At 53.2% G+C, this 24401-nt stretch overlaps 1 protein-coding gene across 21 annotated transcripts in view; it reads right to left on the reverse strand.

Annotated features, from left to right (window-relative positions):
* Positions 1–24107, reverse strand: part of Megf11 (multiple EGF like domains 11) — a 314659-nt gene extending 290552 nt beyond the window's left edge. For 12 of the 21 annotated variants that reach the window (XR_009592252.1, XR_009592253.1, XM_060384915.1 and 9 more), the window contains exon 1: positions 23503–23661. Coding sequence is in view for 18 of the 21 variants with exons in the window: in XM_060384915.1 (XP_060240898.1) it covers positions 23503–23508 (6 nt within the window). In the remaining 3 variants the exon portion in view is untranslated. Of the gene's footprint in view, positions 1–23502; positions 23663–23986 lie in introns of those variants that run through there. The other 9 variants (XM_060384905.1, XM_060384914.1, XM_060384904.1 and 6 more) reach the window with 2 other exon arrangements.
* Positions 24108–24401: the final 294 nt, after the last annotated feature.

Below are 24401 nucleotides of genomic sequence, written 5' to 3' on the forward strand. Positions count from 1 at the left end.
TTCACTTACTTATTCATCCACTCACTCGTTCATCTGTTTATCTACTCATTCATTCACTCACCTAGTCAGTCATTCACCAACCCCTTCATTCACTCACCCACTTGTCTACTTACCCACTCATTCACAGACTTATCCATTCATTCACGTTCTCATTTTTTCACTGTTTCAGGAACTTGCAAGGTAGACCAAGCTGATTTCAAACTCGTGGAGACCTACCTGCCTTTGCTGGGATTAAAGGCCTGTGCTACCTCACCCATCACTACTCACTTTATCAAGAGGCAACTGGAGGGGCTGACAGAGAGGACTCAGTGGATAAATGTACTTGTCACCAAGCCAGACCACATGAATCCAATCTCTGGGACTCACACGGTAGAAAGAAAGAACTGACTCCCTCCTAGAATTGGCCTCTGACCTCTATACACACACCATAGTATACACATACAAAAATAATAATGGATATAATAAGACTTAAAATCATTTTTTAATGTTCTAAAGAGGAACTGGAAGTCCTTCCTTCTCTATGGAGTCTTCCTGAAGCGGCAGGACCCTTGAGTGCTCCACCCCCAAAGGGCTCACCCTTCCCTGCTCTGTCCCTGTTCCAATTCCCTGGAGCCAACGTGAGGCACAGGCCACCATGGCTCCCCAGCCTTCCACCCTCCTCCGACTACCCACACAGCAAGCTGGACTCCTGTCCACACTCCATGATATCAAGGCTGGATGCACAGAAGACACAGAGGTGGGGCCAAGGCCCAGCCTCCATCTTCAGGTGACGATACCCGTGACAAGCCCAGCCTCCATCCCCAGCCCAGGCCCCGCATCAGCGGCACTCCTTAGGGGCCTCTTCCTAGCAGTGTTTCTGGAAACGTGCTGCCTGAATCAGGGGCAAACAGTGGCCTGACTCCTTTTGCCCCTCCACACTCCCAACTCTATCCATCCTTCCAGCCCAGCAGACATCTGCTTTACTTCCGAATGCTTTCTAGATTATTCTGGTCCACCAGGCTCCTTCCTTTCACTGACAGTTGCTCTGACCCTCAGAGCCATTGATCCCTCTACCATCTTAGGTGACAACACACAGGAACCCCAACCTCAGCCCATCTCCCTAGCCAGCTCCTTCCTCATTTCCCCAAGAGCTGAGTACCTGGAAGATGGGTACCTGACAGCGTGTCCTCCCCACAGTCGCTGCTCTCTCCTCCACCTGCCCCATCATCCCAAAAAGCAGCCTAGTAAACTGCACGCCTGCCTGACGACCTCCTCAAAATGAAACTTGAGGATCTGACTCCACTTTCACATGGAGCCCCACTCCCCTAGAGGCTGATAGAGATGCCAGGACCAGATCAAGTCTTCAGACCCATTAAATAAAGCCACACGGGCTGCCTGCTAACGGCCCTCGCCTGAGCGCCTCAAGCTGGCCTGCAATAAGTATTCCTAATTGTGCTTGTTAAAAAACAGATTTATGGATCCCAATTAGGCCGCCCGCACTTCCGCAGCAGCAGTTTTCAACACACCAAACCTTCCTTCTTCCCAGGATAAAATTATTTTTTGGTGGGTGACAGGATAATTACTAAAACATAAAAGGATCCTCCCGGAACCCCACGCAGCCTCAGCAACTCTGTTAGGAGCCTCCAGGACGAGCAGAGATTTTACAGAAAAGTTAAAGCCATCTTAAGCCTCCCCCTGCAGTCCCCTGCTCTGAGGACTGTCTCCCGTGGCTCTTTCTCCTGAAACCCAGCAACCCAGCCCTGACCCCTCTGGCTGGCCCTGCCCACTTCTCTCTTCCCTCTCCCTCTTGTCGAGTCCAGACTGCTCCCCAAAGAGACCTGCACCTTCTTCCAGAGCCTATTCTGTCCAACAGACTTTCCTCTCTGCTTCCCTCATCCCCCTCAAAGGCCAACTCAAATGCCTCCTTCTCCAGGAAATCCTCTGTATTATTATTCACTTTTCTTAGGTTTTTATCAGGCAGCAAGATTCCTGACATAGCTTCTTTCACATATGCTGTCCAAGCCCCCCTCCACAGCTGTCAGCTCTCAGGACTGCACCTGTCTCCTGCACTGGGCTTCGAGCTCTCTGAGGGCAGGGACCAGGTCTCACTCAGTGTGACAGCTCCAGTATTTGGCCTGTGATAGACTGACTCACTCGTGCATTCATTCAACAAATTTGTTGGGATCCAATTTTGAAAAATAGGCAGAAGATCTGAACAGAGGGACATGGATCAGTGTTAGAGTGCTCGGATAGTGTTAGGGCCACAGGTTCAATCTTCAGTACTGCCTCCCCCATTGCCTAGAAAGAAAAACTGGAAGAGAAAAGAAAGGGAGAGGAGAGGGAGAAAGAAAGAGAGGGAGGAACAGAGAAGAAAAGGGTAGAGGGAAGGATCTGAACAGACACATTCCCCAAGGAGACACACAAATAACCAACAGGCTTCTGAAAGGATGCTCAACGTCATTAGTCACCAAGGAAACATAAAACAACTCTGAGGTGTTGCTTTCACCGCACCAGGACGGCTACAACTGAAAAGTCAGGTCATGTTGGCAAGGACGTGGAGGAAGTACCGTCACTGCTGCGGGCGGGACTGTGGCACACCAGGGTCCCCAGCAGGGCTGGGGAGACGTTTCTGTAATGTGGTGCCCTGCAAGCATGAGAACTGTGTTTAGCGGGCCAGGGAGCGTGTGCACAGAAACAGGCAGGGAAGTGTGGCTGAGCCAACTTCAGGACCCTGAGACAAGGAGGCCAGGAGCCTAGGACACAGCCACCAACCACAAAGGGCTCAGCCTTGCCATCTGCTCTGCAGGCCAAGGTGAGTAGCCGGCTATGGAGTCACACGTGAGCAGAGCCGAGCGCCTTCCAAGAGCTTCCTGGGTGGTTGCACAAAGCCAAGAGCAGGAGCCAGTTCCCACCCTTGCCTGAGAGAGAGGCTTCTTAGCCGCCCCATCCCCCACTGGTGATGTGAAGACAAGCTCTCCCCAGGAAGCTGATGACCACAGAGCTAGTGGCTTTTATGAGCTGCAGTGGGTGAGGTTGCTCTGTGCCCACTAGGCTCCTTGAGGAGGATGGAATCCCTCAAATGCTTCCTAATGACACCCTTAGGATGCAGGGACGCAGCAGACTTACCTCATCTCGGCTGGCAGCCACAGCCATACACATATGTTTACAGATAGACACTTGGGTCACATGCACATACAAACAACTTCCACACACACGTATTCCCATGCAGACACACAGTCCTGAGCTCACACTAACACGGGGTCACACAGGCAGAAGCACACAAACATGGACAGCTGGCAAGTAAGTGGACATGATCGTAGTTTGTCCGTGCCACTGGGCAGGCTTCCCATGAGTGCAGACTGCTGACAACTCCTGCTCTGGAGGAAGTCTCCCAGGAGGCTCGGGGCCTGTGGAGAGCAGGGCACACGTGTTTTTAGTGGTGGGAAGAGCTTTTATTAGTCAACAGAGAACATGGAGCATGGCCAGGCATGGCAGCACAAATCTGCAATCCCAGCCCCTCAGGAGGCCAAGGCAGAAAAATCAAAGTCCAAGGCCAGCCTTGGTAACTAAGCAAGGCGCTGTATCAATATGAAGATAAGAAAGCTAAGGAAGCACCTGAGGGAGAACACTTGCCTAATATGCAGATGCCCCTATGTTCCGTCTCCAGAAGAATACACACACACACACCACAGAAACACACGTACACCCCTGCATGTACACATGCACGCATAAATACACATAAACATACCATACACATACACACACCACACACACTACACACACAGACATACACAACACACACATATATGCATGCACCCTACACACACACCAAATACACACATATACACACTCCCACACAAACACACCATACACATGCACACATGCACCCCACACACAAACACACCACACATATGCACACATACACACATTCATGCACCCCACACATACACACCACACACAAATGCAAGGAAGGAAGGAGGGAGGGAGGGAGGGAGGGAGGGAGGGAGGAAACAGTGATCTGGGGAAACAGCTGACCTGTAGAGCGCTTACCCTGCAAGCCAGGCCTGCCCTGTGTCGGCAGCCAATCCCTGCACATTTCTTATTATGTCTCCTATGATGCCCCATGTGCAGCCACCACTGCTGGGATCCCAGCATTCTTGTCAGACTCTAACTGGGGTAAGGCCCAGAAGCTGTACCAGGTCACCACATGACCTGGGGCCAGTGACTTCCTGTCTCCAGTGCACTCTCTGCCAAGAGGTTTGTAAAGGCCTTAGACACGGACATTCTCTGCGGTGGGAAGATGAAGAAATGCTGATATCCAGGGCAGGCAAATGGGGAAGGCAGCCTGGGGTAGGGAGCTTCAAGTCTCAGCACACAGTGGTGCCATCTTCAGAACACTGCTCAGGAAAGGTGGCTAAGAAAGAGAGCCCACGGCCTCTCCAATGGAGAAGCTTCCCAAAAGACATTGCCTCACACCTTTGGGAATAGGCAGGCTGTTCTTGGACCTTCTGTCCTATCTCCACTAGCAACAGGGCCTGGTTATAAATGTTATACACCCCAGGCCTCTGTCCACCTTCTACAAGTGGAGGGCTGTGCATATTCATAAAACTGCATTTAGTGGTTACTGTTATCAGCTGGACAATCACCTGGAAAATGGGTTTCGTGGCATATCTGTGGTGAATTATTTTGCTTGTTAGTTATTCTGCCACTGTTGGTGGAACCATTCCCTAGGTAAAAGATCCTTACTGCTTTTTTCTTTTGCTTTGTTTGGTTGTTTTGTTGACTGGTTTTCAAGTTTTTGGTTTGGTTTGGTTTGGGGTTACTTGGGGTGTGTTTTGTTTTGTTTTCAAGACAGGGATTTTCTGTATAACCCTGGCTGTCCTGGAACTCACTCTGTAGACCAGGCTGGTCTCAAGCTCAAAGATCTGCCTGCTCCCCACCCCCACTCCCAGCCTCACCCCAGTACTGCTTTAAAGAGGAGAAAGCGAGCTGAGCTGTAGCATTTGTGCGTTCTTTGCTCTCTTCTGCCTGCTGCTTCAGGTTTCTGATGCCCTGATTTCCCCAACATGATGGAATGTAACTTCAAACTGTGAGCTGAAATAAACGTTTGTGATTCTTGTGCTGCTTTTGTCAGAGTGTTTTGTGACTACAACAGGAAACTCCTGAGACAGTGCCGTACTAGGGACGGCGAGAACATGACGTGCGCCATGAGGATGCCTCACATAGGTTTTTCAGAATCAGCCAGGCACTTTGGCAGACTTCACATCATCTTAAAGATCCTTCCTCGGAAAGGGAGGAGGAGGATGAAACCAAGTAAGCTAAATGCTAACAGCTTCAGAGGCAGGGCTACAGATGGGCAGCGTGCCACTCTCTGCTTGGAGTCTGGTTGAAAATTACCATCATAAAGAATTTATTTAAAAGATGAAAGGAAAAAAACATTCACGAATGTAAGTGAAGAAAGACGCATTATCATCGTGTGTGTGTGTGTGTGTGTGTGTGTGTGTGTGTGTGTATAGTGTGTATGTGTTATCAGTTCACGGATTTTGAGATAAGATGCAATGGTTAGTCTCAACAACTTGAAAGAGTCTAGAATCACCTGGGAGATAAGCTTCTGGCACGTAGGCGGAGAATTATCTTTTTTTTTTCTTTAGACAGGCTCTCACTATATAGTTCTGCTGTCCTAGAACTCTATGGACCAGGCTGACCTCCATCCCACAGAGATCTGCCTGCCTCTGCCTCCTGAGTGCCGGGATTAGAGGCGTGAGGAGGAGATTATCGTGACTGAGCTAACTGACCCTCACACTGAGGGAGGCGCCATCTTCCAGACTGTATGATCGGAAAGGAAGCTGAGCTGTGCGCATCCCACCTCAGGCTCCTGCAGCCTTGATTTCCCCACAGTCATGGGCTTGAACTGTGAGCCAGGATAAACCCTTCCTTGCCTAGGTTGTTTCTGTCAGGGTATCTTGTCACAACGACAGGGAAAGAAACTATGCCACAGAGCCTCACATGACTCGGGCTAGCTGAGAACTCAGTTTGGGTTAGGAAGGAGCATGAAACAGTTCTGGCTGGGAAGACAGTAAGAAACCCACTGAATGACCCCTGGGGAAACTTTCCTATTCTTATACAGAAAGAGACAGGCATGAGCTTCTTCCACCAGATGTCCTGTCTGGATATGTTGATGGGGACAGCAGCAGCCATTTTACCACCTTGAGGCCTATCGTGAGCCTGTAGCATGACACGGAGAGAGCATCCAGGGGCGTAGCAAGGACCTGGGTTCTTCCTGTATAAGCTGCCGAGGCCATGAATCGTACCTGAAAGTAACTACCACAGTGGCCACAAAGGAAAAAAATGTCGGTCTCTCCTGCCCTAATCTCAAAATCAGGTCATTTGCCTCCAAGCCCAGAGCATGCAGCTCTGTGCTACTCCACCTACACACATTCAGGGCTGGGCTAACACCCTTGACCTCACCCTGACAGAAAACACAGGTCAGGCACCAGACCCAACCTAACTGCCCATCCCTGACTTCAAGCCCTAAAGGACAAAAATCCTAGGAGGGCACTGCCCTACACCAGAAGGAAGGTCCTAAGCCTCGCTGTGCCCCGTGGGAAGCCAGGCTCCTCTCATTTCCATTGCCTTCCTCTGCGACTGCCCCATAAATCTCTAGTTTATTAATCCTTTACATGAAGCAGTCAGTGTGGGATCCTGATTTACTCCCTGTTCATAAAACACCGAGAAATTAAAGATGGAAATTACCCAGAAGGACACGAGCCTTCGGTGGGGAGCCCCTAGCAGTTCCTGGCCTAAACCCAGGTCCTCTCTGCCCTTCCTACCTTTGAGGCTTGGGAACTGGTGATGTCATCCCCTGTCCTCATTCTCCTCTTTGAAGCAACGTTGCCTCCCACCCACACTGCCAGCTAGACCTGGTTCCGCACAGCAGGACGCAAGGCATTCCACAGATGGGTTTCCCCAAACCGACTCTTTGAAGATCTCTTCCTAAGGCCCTTTTGCCACACAGCTGTTCAAATGTCAAAATATGGGGCTGAGGGTGTAGTTCAGCTAGTAGATTGCTTGCCTAGTGTGCCCAAGATCCTGGGTTCCATCCTGAGTACTGGGTCTAGCAGGCACCGTGTTGCACACTTGTAATCCCAGCACTCTGGAGACAGAAGCAAGAGGATACAAAGTCCAAGGTGAACCTCAGCTACATAGCAAGTTTGAGGCCAGACTGGGATAACCTATTCTCTTGACAAAAAAGTAAGAGCGTGTATGAAACCCAGAGACAGAACCAGAGGTAAAACAGAAGGAAGGTTGTTTGTTTGCTTGTCTGTCTGTCTGTCTGTCTGTTTAATGGTTTCCTATCAAGAAGTGCAATGTGTAAGACCACCCTCATTCCTCAGCCTGGGGGTAATACCTCACCCAATACTCCACCCTCTCCTAGCTACTCAGTGTCCTGATGCTTCTGAAAGTCCGGCAGACACTGGCTCTTTCTAGTAATGTCTCAGAGGACTCAAGGCTCCAAGCTCCAGTGCTTCACCCTCAACCCAGAAGTTGGCTTCTAAGCCCCACCTCTTCCCACAGGTCAGGGAGAGCCCAGGAAGGCTTTAGGACCGTCTCAAGGCCAGGCTGCCCCAGTTCAGTGTGACAGCAGATCTTTGGGGACGCACTGGCTCCCAGGTCCACACATGACTACATTCCTGGCACATGGGAGCTCTCTTAGATTATAAGGCTGCAGGGGACAGAAGCTGTACCCCTGGCAGAGACAAGGCTTCTTGGAGGAAGCAGCGTCTGGGCTGGCCCGTGAAAAAGAAGAAAGGTTCAGACAAAGGAAGCCTAAAGGGCATCACATGCGCCAACAGCACGAGCCAGCAGAGAGGTGGGCCATGGCCCAGTGGTGCTGGAAACATGCTGAAGCCTGGGCACCATGCAACTCAGCGAAAGGGGAGAAAGATTATGCAGAGAGGCAGCTAACTGGGCCTTGACTGCCACGTTAATGAGTTTTGACTTTATCCTGAGGGCAACGGGGAAGCATTAAAGGGTTTCCGACAGTGCAGCAGCCTGGTCCACTTTGTACTAAAAAAGATCCTTCGTCCTGCCTCAGAGAGTGTGGACTGAGGGAGGGGGCGGGAGGCTGTGCCCTGTGAAGGCTCCTGGGCCAGGAGCAAGGCTGCCCGACACCCACCAAGGCCTCAGCGGAGTCCTGAGTGACAAGGCAGAGAGTAGGCCTTGGGTGTATAGGGCAGGCTACACTGAAGACGGCTTGAACCCAATCCTCTGGCTTGAGAAAGGTCCCTGTGAGCATGTGTCCACCTGCAACAGTGGCTGGCCCTGTCGCCCTCATCTCAGGTGCCCCACATGCCCTCTCCAGGGCGCTGTGTACTGCATTCCTAGACTGTCACACTGGGCAGTGGGTCCCTTCATTCCCACAGACACAGTCTCTTTAGGATCAGCCTGTTGCCTTCATTCCTAATGTGGAAGCTATGGAGAGCAAGGATCAACCTAGGGGTTGGGCTTCTCACGGAACCCACTCTTTCCAGAACAGGCAAATCCTCCGACACATGGGGTCCAATACCTTGTCTCCTTCCAAATCACTTTCTCCAAAGGAATCTCCTCGGTTCTTCTTTCTTTTTCTTTCCTTTTCTTTTGAGACAGGATCTCAATGTAGCCCAAGATGGTGTCTAACTCCCTAAATAACTGACGATGGCCTTGAATGTCTGATCATTCTGCCTCTGACTCCCCAGTGCTTGGGCATGAATCACCATGCCATTTCTTTAGCGCCAGGGGTGGGCCCTGTGGCTGTGAGCATGGCAGGCCAGCACCCACCAGCTGCGCCCCTGCTCTCCCATGTAGCCACCAAGTAAGAAAGCCTGCTTTCAGTACCTAGCCTGTGAGTGATTCGGAATTCTCACACAGCTGGGCAGAGCAGTGCCGAAGCTGCCTCCCACAGCGTAGGAATGCCAGGCACACCTTCCACCTGCCCACAGGGACGGTCAGGGACTCAAGGAAGCCTTCGTCAGCAGAACAGTAGCTTAGAAGAGGGCTCCCTCGAAGGCAACGCACGAGAGCTGGACAGAGAGCCATCAAAAAGCTGACAACCAAGGGCCGGGGGTGTGGCTCAGGTGGCACAGTGTTTGCACACTCAATGCATTGGTTTTAATTCCCCACGTCTCGTAAGCTGGATATGGTGCTGCACGTGCTAGCATTGACGGGGAGTCAGCCAGAAGGCACAAAGCTCTGTTATTAAAGCACAACTGAGTCCGAAGTCTTAGAGGGCACTCACTGGTGGGAGGGCAACATGGGGGGGAGGGGTTCCAAGTACTATAATCCCAGTACGGGGGAGATAGAGGAGGGGAAATCAGGAGATCAAGGTCATCTCCAGCTACAGTGAATTCAGGTCCAGCCTGGGCTACATCAGACCTCACCTTAAAATGTAAAAAATGTTTAAGATGGCCGCCATTTCACTTGGGCACTGTGCTCTCTGGGGGGCAGGCTGCCTGCCCTCTCTTTCTCCTCCATGGCTTTGCCCACTGTGAAGGTGAGAGGAGACCCAGTGCAGAATGATAAGGGGACAGATAAGCCACTCTCCTGTCTGGGTGGGTATAAATCACAGTGGGAGCTTTGGGGCTGGCATCTTCTTTGGCATTCAAAGTGTCATTAATTATACATTAAGTGTTTGGAAGGAAAAGGCATCAGTAGCCTATAGGATGTGTTTGCATAGTAATAGAGGATTGATTAGATGCAATATCTATACCGTGGGCTACTGGGATCCGGGTCCCCCGGCTTTGCAGTGGCAGTAAATTACAGCCACAAAAATCTCAGCCCTGGTAAATTATTGCATCTGAATCGCTGAAGGGATTCTCAGTGCCTGAGAATGAGAGACAGTAGTCACCTGGCCAAGAGCAGGAAGCAGGCACGGCCTCATACCCACAGCTGAGAACCCAGTTTCCTGGGTGGACAGCCCCCAACCCAGGCCTGAGCCCACTGCATCTGCAGGATACAGACCAGGAGCAACTTCCTAAGCCTAGATTCTGCTAGCAGCTCAGTCAGGATTCCCTCTGGGAATCAGAGGCTTGAGTAAAAAGGCAACGTGAGTGTTGTTTCTTCAACTGAAGGCTGTGCGTCCCCTCTTAATGAGAAGCTGGGGAGGCCTGAAGCACAGCCGCTCCCACTCTTGGGGAGATGAAGGCTGCCAAAATCCTGCCGTCTGGAGCCCATGCTGGCACCTCCCGGAGGCAGGAGAAATAGGCTTCCACCTGAGAAGTAGTGACAATAATGACAGTATTTGCTGTGTGTGCCGGGCCAGCTCCATACCCGATGTATTGATTACAATACATTGCAATCCTGTGTGCCAGCTGATACCACAAACTCCACGCAAGGGTATGGAAGATGGTTCAGTAGGTAAATGATGGCTGTATAAGCATGGAGACCTCGGTTCAGGTTCCCAACAGCCAGGTAAAAAGCCAAGCGAGGAAGAAGTGCATCCGTAACCCCAACATTGGAGAGGAGGAGACCAGAGCCTCCCTGGGGCTTACGGGACAGTCTAGCCAGCTGGTGAGTCTCAGGTTCGGGGAAAGACCCTGCCTCAAAAGACAAGGTGGAGAGCGAATGAGGAAGACCCTCCATGCCCACGTCTTGCCATCTTGTGTATATGCACTATGTGCACACATACACAAATAAACAAACCCATGTCCAGATGGAGAAACTGAGGCACACAGCAACATTCCCAAGACACCAGCATTAGGAGGGTGCTTGTGTTGAAACCTCCCCTGACCTCCTCATTTAAAACTGCAGCCCCTCCTCAGCCCACCACTCCCTTTCCTCCTGCTCTGTCCCCTCTATCACTTGTCACCTTGTCATCTGCTAACTTATTCATACTCTGACAAACCCACAGAGATGAAGGGGGGTGTCTGTGTCCCTTGCATTGTCACACTACTTCCACCACCAACCCACAGCAAGCGCTCAGTAAAGACTCCACGGGTGGGATTCTCCGAGTTACTCATCCAAGATGACCCAGCTTTTGCATGCAGGGCTGGATTCAAATCTAGATACCCTGGTCTCTGACTCACTATCCTGCACAACAGAGCTTACCAGGAAAGACAGCCTTCTCTCTGATTGAAATGTGTGAGTGTCGTGGGGTGCCAGCTCTCTCCACAGTGAGTGAGACTCCCCTGGCAACAGCCAGCCTGGAGGCTTTCTAGTCCCCCACCCCCAGCTGAGCTAGGAACAAAGCCAGGACTTGTAGAAACAGCTCCCATCTGACTCACAAGCAAAGTCATGCAGACCTGAGAATGAGTCCTTCCAGACACACCTCACCTGACCAAGAGAGGCTGGTGGTGCCCACCTGCAGGCAAAGCCCAGCTCCAGTGCCTGGCACCACGAGTGAGTGCACCCATTGACAGTGGTAGGGGCCACCTGAGGCCCTGGAGCCCTTGTCTGGGTTTGCTGAGCTCCACCTACCTCCCCGGTCCTCAGTCACCATCTGCAGGAAGGCTGTGCAGCTCATACTGCCCCTGTCCCAGCATCCCCTGCTAAGCCAGCTGTCACACTCAGGAACAACAGTTCCTTCTCTGAACCCATGCAATATCAAATGCTCTTTGCACCCAGAGGCAGCACCCACCAGAGTAGAGAGCCAGAGTCTCGGAGTCCCAGGCACTAGGAGCCAACATTCCATCATGGTACATGAACCAAAGAAATGGCAGATAAGTCCCTCCCCTTCTCCAACATACAGCTACGGAGTCCGAAGTGCTACTTGCTCATCAGGGCATCCCTTGGTCCTCCTGAGATGGGCCTGGCTGCCTTTGTTGCTTTTGCATCCCTGTCCTGAATCTTTTCCTGCCCCTCTCTTTCTCTGAGATAGCAGTCCTTTCCTCCAATGAAGCACCGTGTGTGTGTGTGTGTGTGTGTGTGTATTATGTGTGTTCATGTTCATGTGTATATATATATATATATATGAGTATGTAGGCCAGTGGTTAACCTCAGGTATCATTCTTCAACCCCTGTCTAGCTTGCTGTCATGACCTAGCTCAGTCTCTTGCTGCACAAGCATGAAAGCCTGACTTGAGATTCCCCAACACCCACACAGAAAGCCAGGTAGGGCAGAGCACCCTTGTCACTCCAGCACTGGGAGGCAAAGACGGGTGGATCCTCAGAGCTCACTGGCCGGCCAGCCTAGCCGAATCTGTGAGCTCCAGATTCAGTGAAAGACCCTGCCTCGAAAATAAATTAATAAGAATGACACTCAACACCAAGCATGCATGCACAAGCACACACACACACGCAGACACACACAAACACACACACACAGACACAGAGGGAATGTAGCGCCTGATGCTGGGCTGTGGAGAAGGTGCTGTTTGGGTGCAGCCTTCCTGAGGAAGCTTTTGGAAAGCCTTTTGTGACATAAGATCGTCAATTATGCATTAGGGGTTTGAAATGAAAGGAAAAGATACACTTCATCCTCTGTTTCCCAAGGCTAGCCCAGGCCCATGGTATCTCTGGTATCTAGACAGGAACCGGCAGAAGGGTGAAGCTTCTCTGCTGTTTCCTTCTGCAGAACTAAGAGCAGGAACTAGAGAAGCAGGTGACAGACCCAGGCTGGCCTCATTGTTCTCCCAAAGCCCAGGATCTCCAGCTGCAGAGCCAGGGCCCTTACCTGACAGCTGGAGGAGCTGAGAGAAAAGTAATGGTTTCTGGGGAATCTTTCTGAAGTCCCCTTCCCCCTTAATTCTGGGAAGAAAACTCTGAACCAGAAAAAAAAGAAAGGGCTAAAAAGGCTTATTATAATGACCTTCAAGAAAAGCAGCTACATTTTACCTTGAGAACTGCAGGACTGAAAGCGAGTCTGTATGGACCATGCAAATGAGATGCAAACACGAATGCAAATGGCCTAAGGCTGTTCTAGCTGCACTAACAGCAGCTTTCCCACGCTTAGAATGCCTCTAGAGGGAGGCAGAGAGAAGGGACATGGGGCAATTAGCAGGTGCTCTGGGGGCTGTGAGAGGCTTGTCTAGGGATGGGAGGAAGAGGCAGGGGACATCCTTGATACCTTACAGAGGCCACAGCCCCAGGCACTCTATGCACTTGAGAGCTTCCCAACCTTGGCAAGATCTGGCCATACTGGGCCTTCAGCATATGTAAAGACATGTGCAGACCTGAGGTGCTGCCAACACTTACAAACGTAGCCACTTGCAGGCAAAAACACACGAAGAAGCACAGGGACTGGCTGTCACCGTCTCATGACACTATGCTCAGAAACTGATATAAATACATATTCATAGAAAACACACCAAGAGACATCATCACTCACAAAGACCCATGAGGGGACGAAAATACCCACGTACACAGGGCAGTCAAACAGGTCTATCTGGAAAGGAAGATCCGAATGACTGAAATACCTGCTTGCCGATATGGCATGGGAACTTGAACCCGCAAAGCAGCCATATGAGGTAGGGCTGATTATTTAAAATTCATAGACAAGGAAAAGGAGGAGCCCCAAAGGTGAGCTGAGCCAAGCATGTCGAGGTATGCCTGTAATCCTGGTACTTGGGAGGTGGAGGCAGGAGGATTAAGGCCAGTCTCCAAAAGAGTCTGAAGCCAGACTGGGCTCTATGGGCAACCCTATCTCAAAATAAAAAAAATAAATAAAGATGATGACCTGATACCCCAAAAGCAAGAGCAAAGAGCAAGAGAAAGAATGAGTGGCGTTGGCAGTGATGGAGAGCCCAGACTTGGGACAAGCTCATGAAAACCTCCACCCTGGAGCTCAAGACACATTTCTTCTCTGAGCGACAGAGTATCCCCGAGGCTGGCCTCAAGCTGAGATCCTCCTGCCTCAGCCTCCTGAGCACTGTAATCACAGATGGACACCGCTGCATCCAACCCAGACACAGTAGCTTTCTTTTTTTTTTTTTTTTTTTTTTGAGACAAGGTCTCATGTAGCCCAGGCTAGCTTCCAGCTCACTTGTAGACCTGGATAATCTTAAACTCCCAATCCTTCTGCCTCCTCTTCCCACGTGCTGAAGTTACAGGTGTGCCCTGCAACCTCTGGAATTATACAGGTCTAGAGATCGAATCCAGAGCTTCGCACATGCTGGGCAAGCACTTTCCTTCTGAGCCACAGCCTCAGCTCAAGCCTCACCTCATTTTCCATGATGTCACACGCTATAGCATTCCCCTCTGTCCATTTGCCCCAGAACCTCCCCAGTCCTAGCGGGATGGGAGCATGCTCGCCAGCTCCACACTGTCCATCCTGCTCTGTCATCCTCTCATCTGACAGTACTCATTACTTTTGCTCTGTGGATAATCTAATTTGGAAATCTGAGGGAGGAGATGAGTGATTTCCAAATGGGATACAGGACAGGGTTTTCAGAAGCCACCTGTCCCTGGCTGACTGTGCACAGAAGAGAGTGACTCCTTCCCAAAAAGTATACAAACTTGAAATGCCACCCTGCCCACTCGCTCCTCCACACACAGAAAGAAATGTGCTTTTCAGAGCAAAGAATGAATAAGCCTTCTTGCTTCCTGCTACAGTGCATGGAGTCATTATGGGAAGTCACCACCTCTCCCGGGCTCCTCGTCCCTGGTTACCTATGCGAGGCAGAGCAGGCCAGCTTTGTCTCTCTCATACCTTGTAGGCTTCCTGACATTCACAGTGTCCCCAGAACTGTGTCCTGTCCCTGTGACTCACTGCTGATGCCAGGTAGAAGGGAAGCCGAGGTCTGGACACCAGTCATGGGAGCAGGACAAGTTCACCCACCACCTCGAGCCCCAAGCCCATCTACCCAAGACCCTTTCCGTCTGCCCAGTAACTGCTTCAGGGAGAAGGGAGAAGGGAGGCCAATAGGGAGCGGGCCAGCCTTCGAACACGAGGCCTGATTATCTGTGTGTACCCAAGGGGCTGCAAAATGCCAGCTCGCTGGTTCTGAGTGTAGTTCAGAGCCTCAGACTCCCTTTCCAAATTAATATTCATGGGGTTGGCATGCCATTTATTTGCATATGTAGATTATTGCTCATCCTCTGCAGGAAAGAAAAAGTTTGGGGGTGTTTATATTTATTGTATTTATTTTAAGCTCGGGTGATAAAGCAGGCGGGTCAGGCTGGGGAAGGGCAGGAAAGTAGATCCTAGAGACAGGATCTAACAAAACCAACTCCAAAGCAGTTTTTGGAAGGCATCCCACGAAGCCCCTCCCTCAGAAAGCCCTGGACTGTTGGCATTCCAGGTCGGCATCCGGTTTGGGCCTGTCACTTGAACTTTCCAAGACCCTGCTTCTTTCATTCACACGTGTGTCCCTGTCGGCAATCGCCTGGAGGCTAGGTGTTGACTTTGGGCGAGGGCTTGCCACTCTAGGATCCTGTCTGAGGCTGAAGTGTGACGTTTAGAGCACACCCACAGTCCAAGTGCTTCCTGGGCTGTGGCACTCTCAGAACGCTCTAGCCGTTCCCCCCTGTGCTGCTGGCGCCTCGGGGAAGGTCCACCCTGCCCTCTGTCATCTGAAGCCATCAGCGACTCTGAGAACCATTTATTCAGTCTTCTCCTGGTCCACTGGCCTCACCCCCTTTTCTGCCACAAGTAAAGTGCTCACTGGAAAGATGACAGTCTGAAGTAAGTAGTTCAAAGCCCTGGGGACCCACTAAAGCAGCAGATCAGACTGAGACCAGAAGCCAACAGACCAGGAGCCGTGAGAAGATACTTAGGTATAGATGAATGAAGGCTAACCTTGTGCCCACCCCCAGCGCCCCCTGCTGGCCAGCTCTGCTCCCTGAACCATTGCAAGACAGTTACAAGGTGACTATAAACTGCCTAAAGTAATGTTCCACATATGGGAAACATTCATTAAAATTAGTCCCTTCCGTTGAGGTTGAGTGGAAAAAAACCGGGTTTTTTTCCTCAGGAAAATAATCTATTCCTGTAGTTTATGAATTCAATAAATACCGGCTGAGAGCCAGGACTGGTGATGCATGCCTGTAATCCCAGCACTCAGGAGGATCAAGAATTCAAGGTCATTTGTTGCTACACAGATGAGTTCAAGGCCAGTCTATGCTGTGTGAGACCCTGTCTCAATAAATAAACAAATATTCACTGAATTGCTCTGTAGGCCCTAGTTCATCCCCCACCTACTGGCCACAGTGTTGGTCACAAATAAGGACCCAGCCCCCCTCATCTTGGATCCCAGTGGGTGGGAGAGTCACGGCACACCCTGAAATAATGCTAAATAACGACAGCAGCAGTGTCCTATTAAACTCGGAATTTGCGGTGTGAGCCGTAATTGCTACGGAAGTTCAGGCAAGGAGAGGTCAATACTTCAAGATCACGGTGGGCGCCAGGGGAGGGCTAATGAGGCTGCGGCTCAAAGCAGGCCTTACAGAGAGGGTGTTTCCCGAAAACCCCCGGCAAGGGCAGGGCTTGCTGCTGTGGCAAAGAAGCCTAAACGTAAGGCGTAAGGCGCAGAGACCTAGCAGGCAAGATGAGGAGGAGTCCAGAGTTGAAGACCTAGTGGGGGAGGCAAGAGAGAAGCTGAGATGAGAAGAGAGGGGAGGAGGGAAGAGGCTTAGCAGAGCAGGAGGAAAGATAAAGCCAAGGCAGGCTGTGAAGAGCCCAGATATCTGCTTGGAGATCTTAGGTCTCATCCTGTGAGTGAACGGTCCATGTGAGCCAGCTTTGGAGATATCTTGAAGAAAAATAAAAAAAAGACTGAAAATTCCCCCAGCACCTTGTCAGTGGCCCCAGAGCTGTGCAATGGGCTCAGAACACAAATTCAGAACTCACGGCCACCTCTGCACTAACAGCTCCTTCATTGAGGCCCTCAGACTGTTCTAGAAAGCATGTCCTTCCAACACCTATCCCTGCGTCACAAGATGGCAGAGCAGGAGGCTGGTGTCACCAGGGATAGCAAAAGAGGCTACTAAAGTCCTTGAGTCCAAGCACTGGGAATATGGTTCTGCAGTGAAAACAGCCCAGAATGAAAGACTTCTGAAGAATGGTGTCTTCAGATGTCATGATAGCCAGGCATCAAAAACTGCTACTATTATCCAAGCCAGCGTTGTGTGTACGCCTGGAATCCCGAACCCAGGAGGCGGTAACAAGAGGACTGAAAGTTCAAGGTCATTGTCATCCATTAGTGAATTTGAGGGCAGCCTGGGCTACATGTCAAAAATACATATCCCCAAACCCCCGTAGCCATGATGATGATGACAATAATATAATACTGAGACATGGCCTAAGAGGTCAAGGTGAGGAAGCAACCAGGACTGGAAGCATGGAGTCCAGCACTGGAGGGAGCAGCAGCCTCTGACCACGATGGTGATGTCTACCCAGCAAGCACCATCAACCACCAGCCTGGGTTTGTGGCTCGGTGGGTAGAGCATGCAATGAACAAGAAAGAAGCCCTGGGTTTGAGCCCCCAAACCAGGTAAACCCAATGTGGCGATATATGCCTGTATCCCAGCTCTCAGGAGGTGGAGGCAGGAGGATTCAAAGTCCAAGGTCATCCTCAGCTACATCGGGACTCTGGGATGCATATGACCCTGTCTCAAAGCCGTTTCTGTGTTTAGGCTGATTTGCTCCACACCACCACTGAGAATGAAAAGGCAAGAATAAACCAAGCAGATAGAGCTTTCAACCCTCCTTGGCCTACCGTGGTAGTCTCAGGATATGCCCTAAACTAACGCGCCTCCAGGAAGCCTGCCATGACTGCTGTGGCTCCCTCTAAGGGCATGGTTTTCTGCTATGGTTGCTTTCCCGGCCATTTTGCCTCCTCTGGCTCTGCCTTCTGACTCTCTCTTGGTGGATGTGGTAGAATCCATACAAGTCCCCCAAGCTGGGTTTACACTCCCGGAAGTTCAAGGTCAAATCTTCAAATTCTCTACCTATATTGGTCAAATGTAGCTATTGGGCTAACTTATCTGTAAACTGAGGCTCAAAAGGTTAAAATTCTTTGCCCAGAGTTACGAGGTCTAAACAGAGTAGAGAGGATTCAAACCCAGGTCTTGAACTCTCGGTAGCTGACTGATGCTTGATGCTTCTTTATCCTTTCCAATTTTGTTCGTTTCTGAGACTCAAAAGCTAATCAAGATTGTTCTAGACCAGGTGTGAAAATCTCTTCACCTTGCCTCTGCTTAGTTTAGGCATGGCACTGGACTCCCAAGTTCAGCCAAGAAGACTAGAGGCAAAGTTTAACCAGAGGCAGGGAAAGGATCCCTTCCCTGCTTTTCTGCACTGCAGATGCTTTTGAGGACGTACCATTTGGAACCACTGCAGCCATTTTGTGACCTTGAGAACAAAAGCTAAAAAGTATCTGGATCTCCGATGATGCAGCTAAGGCACTGAAAGAAAGAACCTTGGAGCAGAAAATAGCCTGGACCTCTTGTTATGGGCGGTACCAATCCTGCATTGTTTCAGCTAGGAGAGTGCAGCTCTTCTGTTGCTTGTAGCTCTGACACCCTCTTCAGTTGAGGGCTCTTGTCTCTATAGCTACCTGAGCTGTTACAGAAGATAAATGACAAGCATAAGTCCCATTCCCCACCCTCATTGAGCCTACCCCAGGATCCAATCTGTATTTGATTTTGAGTCTCCCCTTCCTTGCCGACTGTGACGCTATCATTTTCCCCTTTTCTGAGCCTGGCTGGTCCCAAGCTTCTGCCTCACATCCTGACAGTGGTCTTACCATTCTCTTCCTCTACCTTTGCAGATCAAGATACATGCAAGGTACTCGCACAGGCCCAGAGAGGCCATCAGCACAAGTTCGACATCCTAAATATTTGTTCTTTGAAACGTCTTTCTCAATTAGATCTCACCCAAATGTTCCACTCAGGCTGAATGAATTCCAACTTCATGCTCCAGAACAGACATGTTGAGCCTGCATAATTACTGCTGCTAGCTTTATTTGTTATATTAAAAAAAGAAAAGAAAGAAAGAAACATGGATTGTTGTTCCTTCTCGACTGTAAAATAATCAATAAATAGAATCCAGATGAAAAATACCAGCATTTAGGGAGAACAATTCTGTTATGATTCTTCTCTCTGGGACCTAATTAATGCACATGGTAGATGGACCCCATCACCAGTGGAAGAGGCTCCCCCTCCCGCTGAGATTCCGCTCCAAGTCAGAGGCAGACAGACCAACGGAAGGTGTCAACACAGGCTCCTCGAAGCCAGCTCCCACTGGTGATTCCTGCCCCCTTTCTCCCTAAGAACACCTTGCCTGGCGACTGTCAAATGAAGCACGGCTAGTCCAGCAGCGGAAGAGGAGTCATGCTGACTCCATCCTGTCTTCCCTTCCTCCCTTTCTCCTTTTCCATTCTTTCCACCCTCCCTCCCTTCCTCCATGCGGAGACAGGGTCTCCCTCAGCCCACTCCTTGGACTTGCAGCTTAGTGGAGGGTGACCTTGAACTCCTCATCCTCCTGCCTCCACTGCCTAAGTGCTGAAATTGCAGGCCTGTGCTACCACACCTGGTTTGTTCTGTGCTGAGGTTCAAACCCAGGGCTCCATGCAAGCTACGAAAGCACTCCACCAGCTGAGCCACCTCCCCAACCCACTTCCTTTCTCTAAAATGAAGACGACACACCTTTCTGGACAATGACCACCCTGCTATGAAAGTTTCCTGAGGGGCTCAGGGACCGGGTGACACCTTCCCCATTATAACACCACTTTAACAAACCCCCACAGAGCCACAGGGCCCAGAGCCCACAGCCAACCCTGGACACCTATTTATTCCCTAATTACATGACAACATATTCTCTGTGTGTGTGTTGATGAAGATAAAATATTCTTTTAATTCTACAGCCACCTGGAGGGGGTTGGGGGAGGGGGCTGCACGTAAGCTCGTCCTGGGCGCCCCTGGTGCTAAACCACAGCCCTGCCCCAGCCCCCGCTCCAGAACAGGAGGGTCTGCAGGAAAATCAGCCCCTTTCCTCTGTTCCCCACACCCACAGTGAGAACATCAGCGTGGCTGGGAGCTGGATAGAAATGGCAGTTAGGAAGACCACCCCAGGCCCACGGAATCATGAGACAAGCCAAGAATGGGTCCAAGGAGCTGTGTTTCTCCAAGCCCTTCCCCCACAGAAGAACGACCCCTTCAGTCTCCCAGACTGGAAGACGGGCTTCGGTTTTAACGCTTATTTATTGACGTGTGTGCGTGTGTGTATAGGTGTCTATGGGTGTATGTGCACACGCCGGCTGCGGTCAGCCTCGGGTGTCATCCCCAGGAGCTTGTCCACCTTGTTTTCGAGAGGGGTTCTCTCACTGGGACCCGGGACTCACCTGGTGGGCTAGGCTGGCTGTCTGTCCAGTGGTCCCAGGGGTCCTCCTGTCTCTGCCTCCCCAGTGCTGGGATTAGGGAGCACACACTACCATGCTCAGCTTTTCACGGGGTTCTGAAAATCAGGCTCGGGTCATCACGCTCGCTCAGTAAGCATGTTACTGACTGAGCCATAACCTGAATGGGACACTGGGGACACCTGGACTCAGCAGCAGTGGAGTCCCCCAGACTGCACTGCTGTCCCCGTATAGAGACTCGGGGGTCCGCCTGTCTGTACAGCGGGGCTCCACAGCCTGCCAAGCAGCTGGGTGCTGGAGTTTCAAAGGTACAGTCACCTGGCAGCGGTCTCTATGGAGACCTAGCAAGATCCCAGCTGTCAACGCGCACCAGCTCCCTCCTGCCGTGCTCTGACCAGCAGCAGCTCTACCGGGCCGCTCTCTAGTGCCACATATAAGGTCAGCAACACTGCTGTTCCGGGTCTCCAAACTTCATAGGCAACTGTCTCCATTTGTCACCACGGAGCCAGCCAGCCACTTGAGGCAGTGCTGGGGTCGTTTGCTACATCGCCAGCAATGCTTTAGAGGCCCTTCGTGGTGTGCCTCGCCCTTCACTAGACCGCGAGTGTGGGAGGGAACGAGCCAGGATGTCAGCATGGTGAGCTGGGGACTGTCGCTGTCTGATCGGGGTCCCTGGGCCCAAGGCGGAACTGCAGAACTACCTGCTGCCCAAATGTCCCTAGGAGGAGAAATGCCCAACTCATACAAAGCCCGGAATATCCAAGCCCCTAGATTCTACTGCGTGCATTTATTTGTTTCTTTACTTATTTATTATGGAGAGCACGTGTGGAGGTCAGAGGACAGCTTCGTGGGTCTCCAGCATCAACTCAAGTTGTCGGGCTCGGCAGCAAGCCCCCTTGCCCAGCGGAGCCATCTCACCTGCCAGCACCTACCTTCTCAGAGTGAGGCTAGGGAGGAGCAAAGGAATGCATGAAACCTGGAGGGGTGAGGAAAACAGGCCGGAGGAGAGCGGCCACAGCAGCTTCCACAGCTCTCTCCCTGGCCCTAAGGTCTCAGGGCTCTGCCTCCAGAGCCGACTGCTCACCTTCCGCCTCCGTAGAGGTGAAGGTGGACCTGTGGGCCGGACGCTGAACCTGAGTCCTCCTGGGCCCTGACTCTGATGTCCTCGGCCCAGCGTTCCACTACCTGGGGTTAGCAATTAGGGCTACGGAAAGCCTTCTTCTCCAGGGGCACCTGTGAGGCTCCCTGTAGATCCCGCAGGAGTGGCTTCAGCTGAGGATGCCTGCCCTACTCGGCTACACAGCAACCCCTGCTGTGCTCCACGCGTGCCTCACAGGCCACGCGAGAGCCAGGTCCGTGACACCTGAAAGCAGACACAGCGCAAGCACAAACTCGCCATAGGTGGGCACGGCCGCTCTCAGGAGATGCTGGTGTTCGCGTCCTGCCTCTAACCTTCCAACCTGCTGGCCCTCCAGCCTCTTCATCCTGCAGCGGCCTCACACCTGCCTCAGCTCAAGAAAGTGATGAAGTCAGCATGGGAAGACAACAGGTCCTCGGCCCTTAGGCGGGGAAGCTAAATCACTTCCCCTCGACCCCTGGCCCGCTCTAAGAGTCCCTGGCTTCTGGGGCTTCGGGGCTGCTCTGAGGAATGGGAGGAAAGGGGAGCACTGCAGTTACAGGGCTCCAATCTTCTAACGGCTTAAGCACTTATCTCAGCAACAGCAAGAGCCGGTGCCTGGTGCACACCGCTGGGAAATCCGCCAAAGGAACAGAAGGTGAAGCGCCATCCCAGGCTGGGGGAGGGGGCTGATGGCAATGCCCTGGGGCACCGGACTGAACCTTCGGGGCGCGGGGTGAGGAGGGGTGGGCAAGGGTCGGTGGGCGGGCCTCCCCGCAGACTCCTGCTGTGCGGCCGCTTCTGAGCCTGGGCTAAGCCTCGCCGGAGCCCGCTCCGGACTGCAGTCCATCAACCACGGAAAGCGGGGAAGCGGGAGGTCGGCGGTCCCGGCCGCCGGCCGCGCGCCACCACCTGGCCGGGACCTTAACCCCAGTTCACTCGAGAGAGTGCCGGACGCGGGTGTGCCGAGCGCGGGGAGCTGGGGCGGCGGGGAACCGGGCGGCGGGGGCTCTCGCCGCCCCGGAGCATCCTTGGTGCTCTGCCGGCGCCCGGAGGGGCCGGGCGTGGGGGAGCGCGCGATCCCGGCCGCCCGGAGCGGCTTCTCCCGAGAGCGTCGCCAGCCCGGGAGGATGCCGGTGGCCTCGCAGCCCGGGCTCACAGGGACGGAGTCCCGCGGCGCCGCGGCAGCGGGATGGGGCGTGGGAGGCGGTTCCAGGAAGAAGCAAGCGGGGGTGCGAGGGCTCGGGACCCGCCAGGCGGAGACCGGCGCTCGCGGACCACGGACGGTCCCACCCGCGACCTTGGTCCCGCAAGGAATGATTTCACCTATTTGTAAGTCCTCTACACACACACACACTAAAAACTAGGAGACTAAAGCAAGTCTTGGGGAAAGGTGGCTGCGCCCCAGGACCACCGTGTCTGCCCACCCACAGCTCCACCGCCCACGACTGCGAGAGAAGTTGGGAACTTCGGGACAGCCACCCACGGGCGCGGGAGGAGTGACTCGCTTCTCCTTTAACTTTGAGGTTTTGGAGTCCCCGCCGGGGGTGGGAGGTAGGTCGTCGGGGTGACCCACAGGACTGCAGAGGGCCCGGGGTTCTCTTGGAGAGAGTGGGGAGGCAGGACAAGGGGGAAAAGAGTGAGCCCACGTCGCGCGTGGCGCTGGCTGGGCTCCGCGGGGACCTGCGCGCGGCCGCGCAGCGCTGCGTCCGGACCCGGCTCCGGAGGACGCGGCGCGGGGCGGGTGTCCCGCGCCCCGGGCGAGTCCCCGAGCCGTGCCGAGCCGGCGGGGCTCTCCCTCCGGACCCCCGCCCCGCGACTCCCGGCTCTTCCCCCGCACGTGGAGGCGCGGCGGCGCTGCGTCCCGACTGCGGCCGGGGGACGCGCCAGGCCGGCGAGGCTCTCCCCGGCGCGCACAGCCCGCGGGCGCTCCCGCCAGCCCCCGGCCCCTCGGCCCCCGGCCAGCCTCGCCTCCCCCGGCCCGGACCCGGCGGGGCAGCCTGGGGGCCCGCGGGGCTGGTAGAAAGTTAGTCGCGGCGCCGCCAAGCACCATCCCTGGGCTGGAGCCCACACCACGGCCCGGCGTCCCCACAGCGCCCCGAGGCTCCGGGTCCCCGTGGACCCCACCCAACCACCTACCTGCATCCGCGGCGCGCCTGGGGCTCGCGCGCGGTCCGGAGCGCTGCGGGTCCCCAGCAGGAGCGGGAGCTGCGAACCGACCCGAGCCGGGCACCCGGCTCCGGGCACTGAGAACGAGTGAGCGAGCAGGAGGCTGAAGCCGCTGCGACTGCTGCCTCGGCAGCCCCCACCCCCTGCGTCCTCGGCCCCTCCCTCCGCCCTCCTCCCTCCGCTCTCCCTCCTCCGCCTTCCTCTCTCTTTGGTCCTTTCAGACCCCGCGATCGCGCGCAGTCGCTCCCTCTTTTTCCTGGCTTTCTCTCCGCCGGTGGCCTTCTTTCATTCCTTCGGTTCTCTTCTCACTTCCCTACTCTGCCTCCATCCATTCTTTTACCGTTTCTCCCCGCTCCCTCTCTTCTGAATTTCCCTTCCTTTTAACCCCTCGTGTCTGTCTCCTCTTTCTCTTCCCTTCTTTTTCCCTCCCGGTGGATCGGAGTGGCCTCCTCACCTATTCTTTCTAGAAGCTCTGGCTGGAGAAGGCAGCCTGGGACAGAAGGGAACAAGGAATATGCCCCAAACTGAGCTTTTGATAAGCCGAGGACAGGGACCCGGGAAACGCAAAAAAAAAAGCAAAGAACTCAGTGTACAGAAACAGCTGCTCTGAGCCGCACTTGGTGAAACGCAGACACTGAGGTCCCAGAGCAAAAACTTGCCATGCTGTGGTCAACTCCAAAGGCTGGACTCGACCAGCTCTGCTTCCTGCAGCCTGGGGCAGGGCTTTAAACCAGGGACGGGGAGCACAGAGGGGTGCTTGCTAATGACGGTGCGGAGGCCTGGCACCGCCCCCAGAGGCACCGGGAAGACCAGCCCGCTGCGACACCTTAGGCCACATACAGCTACAGCAAGAGGGTCCTGGCCCGGCG

This window comes from Meriones unguiculatus, chromosome 6, assembly GCF_030254825.1.
Source record: "Meriones unguiculatus strain TT.TT164.6M chromosome 6, Bangor_MerUng_6.1, whole genome shotgun sequence".
NCBI lineage: Eukaryota > Metazoa > Chordata > Mammalia > Rodentia > Muridae > Meriones > Meriones unguiculatus.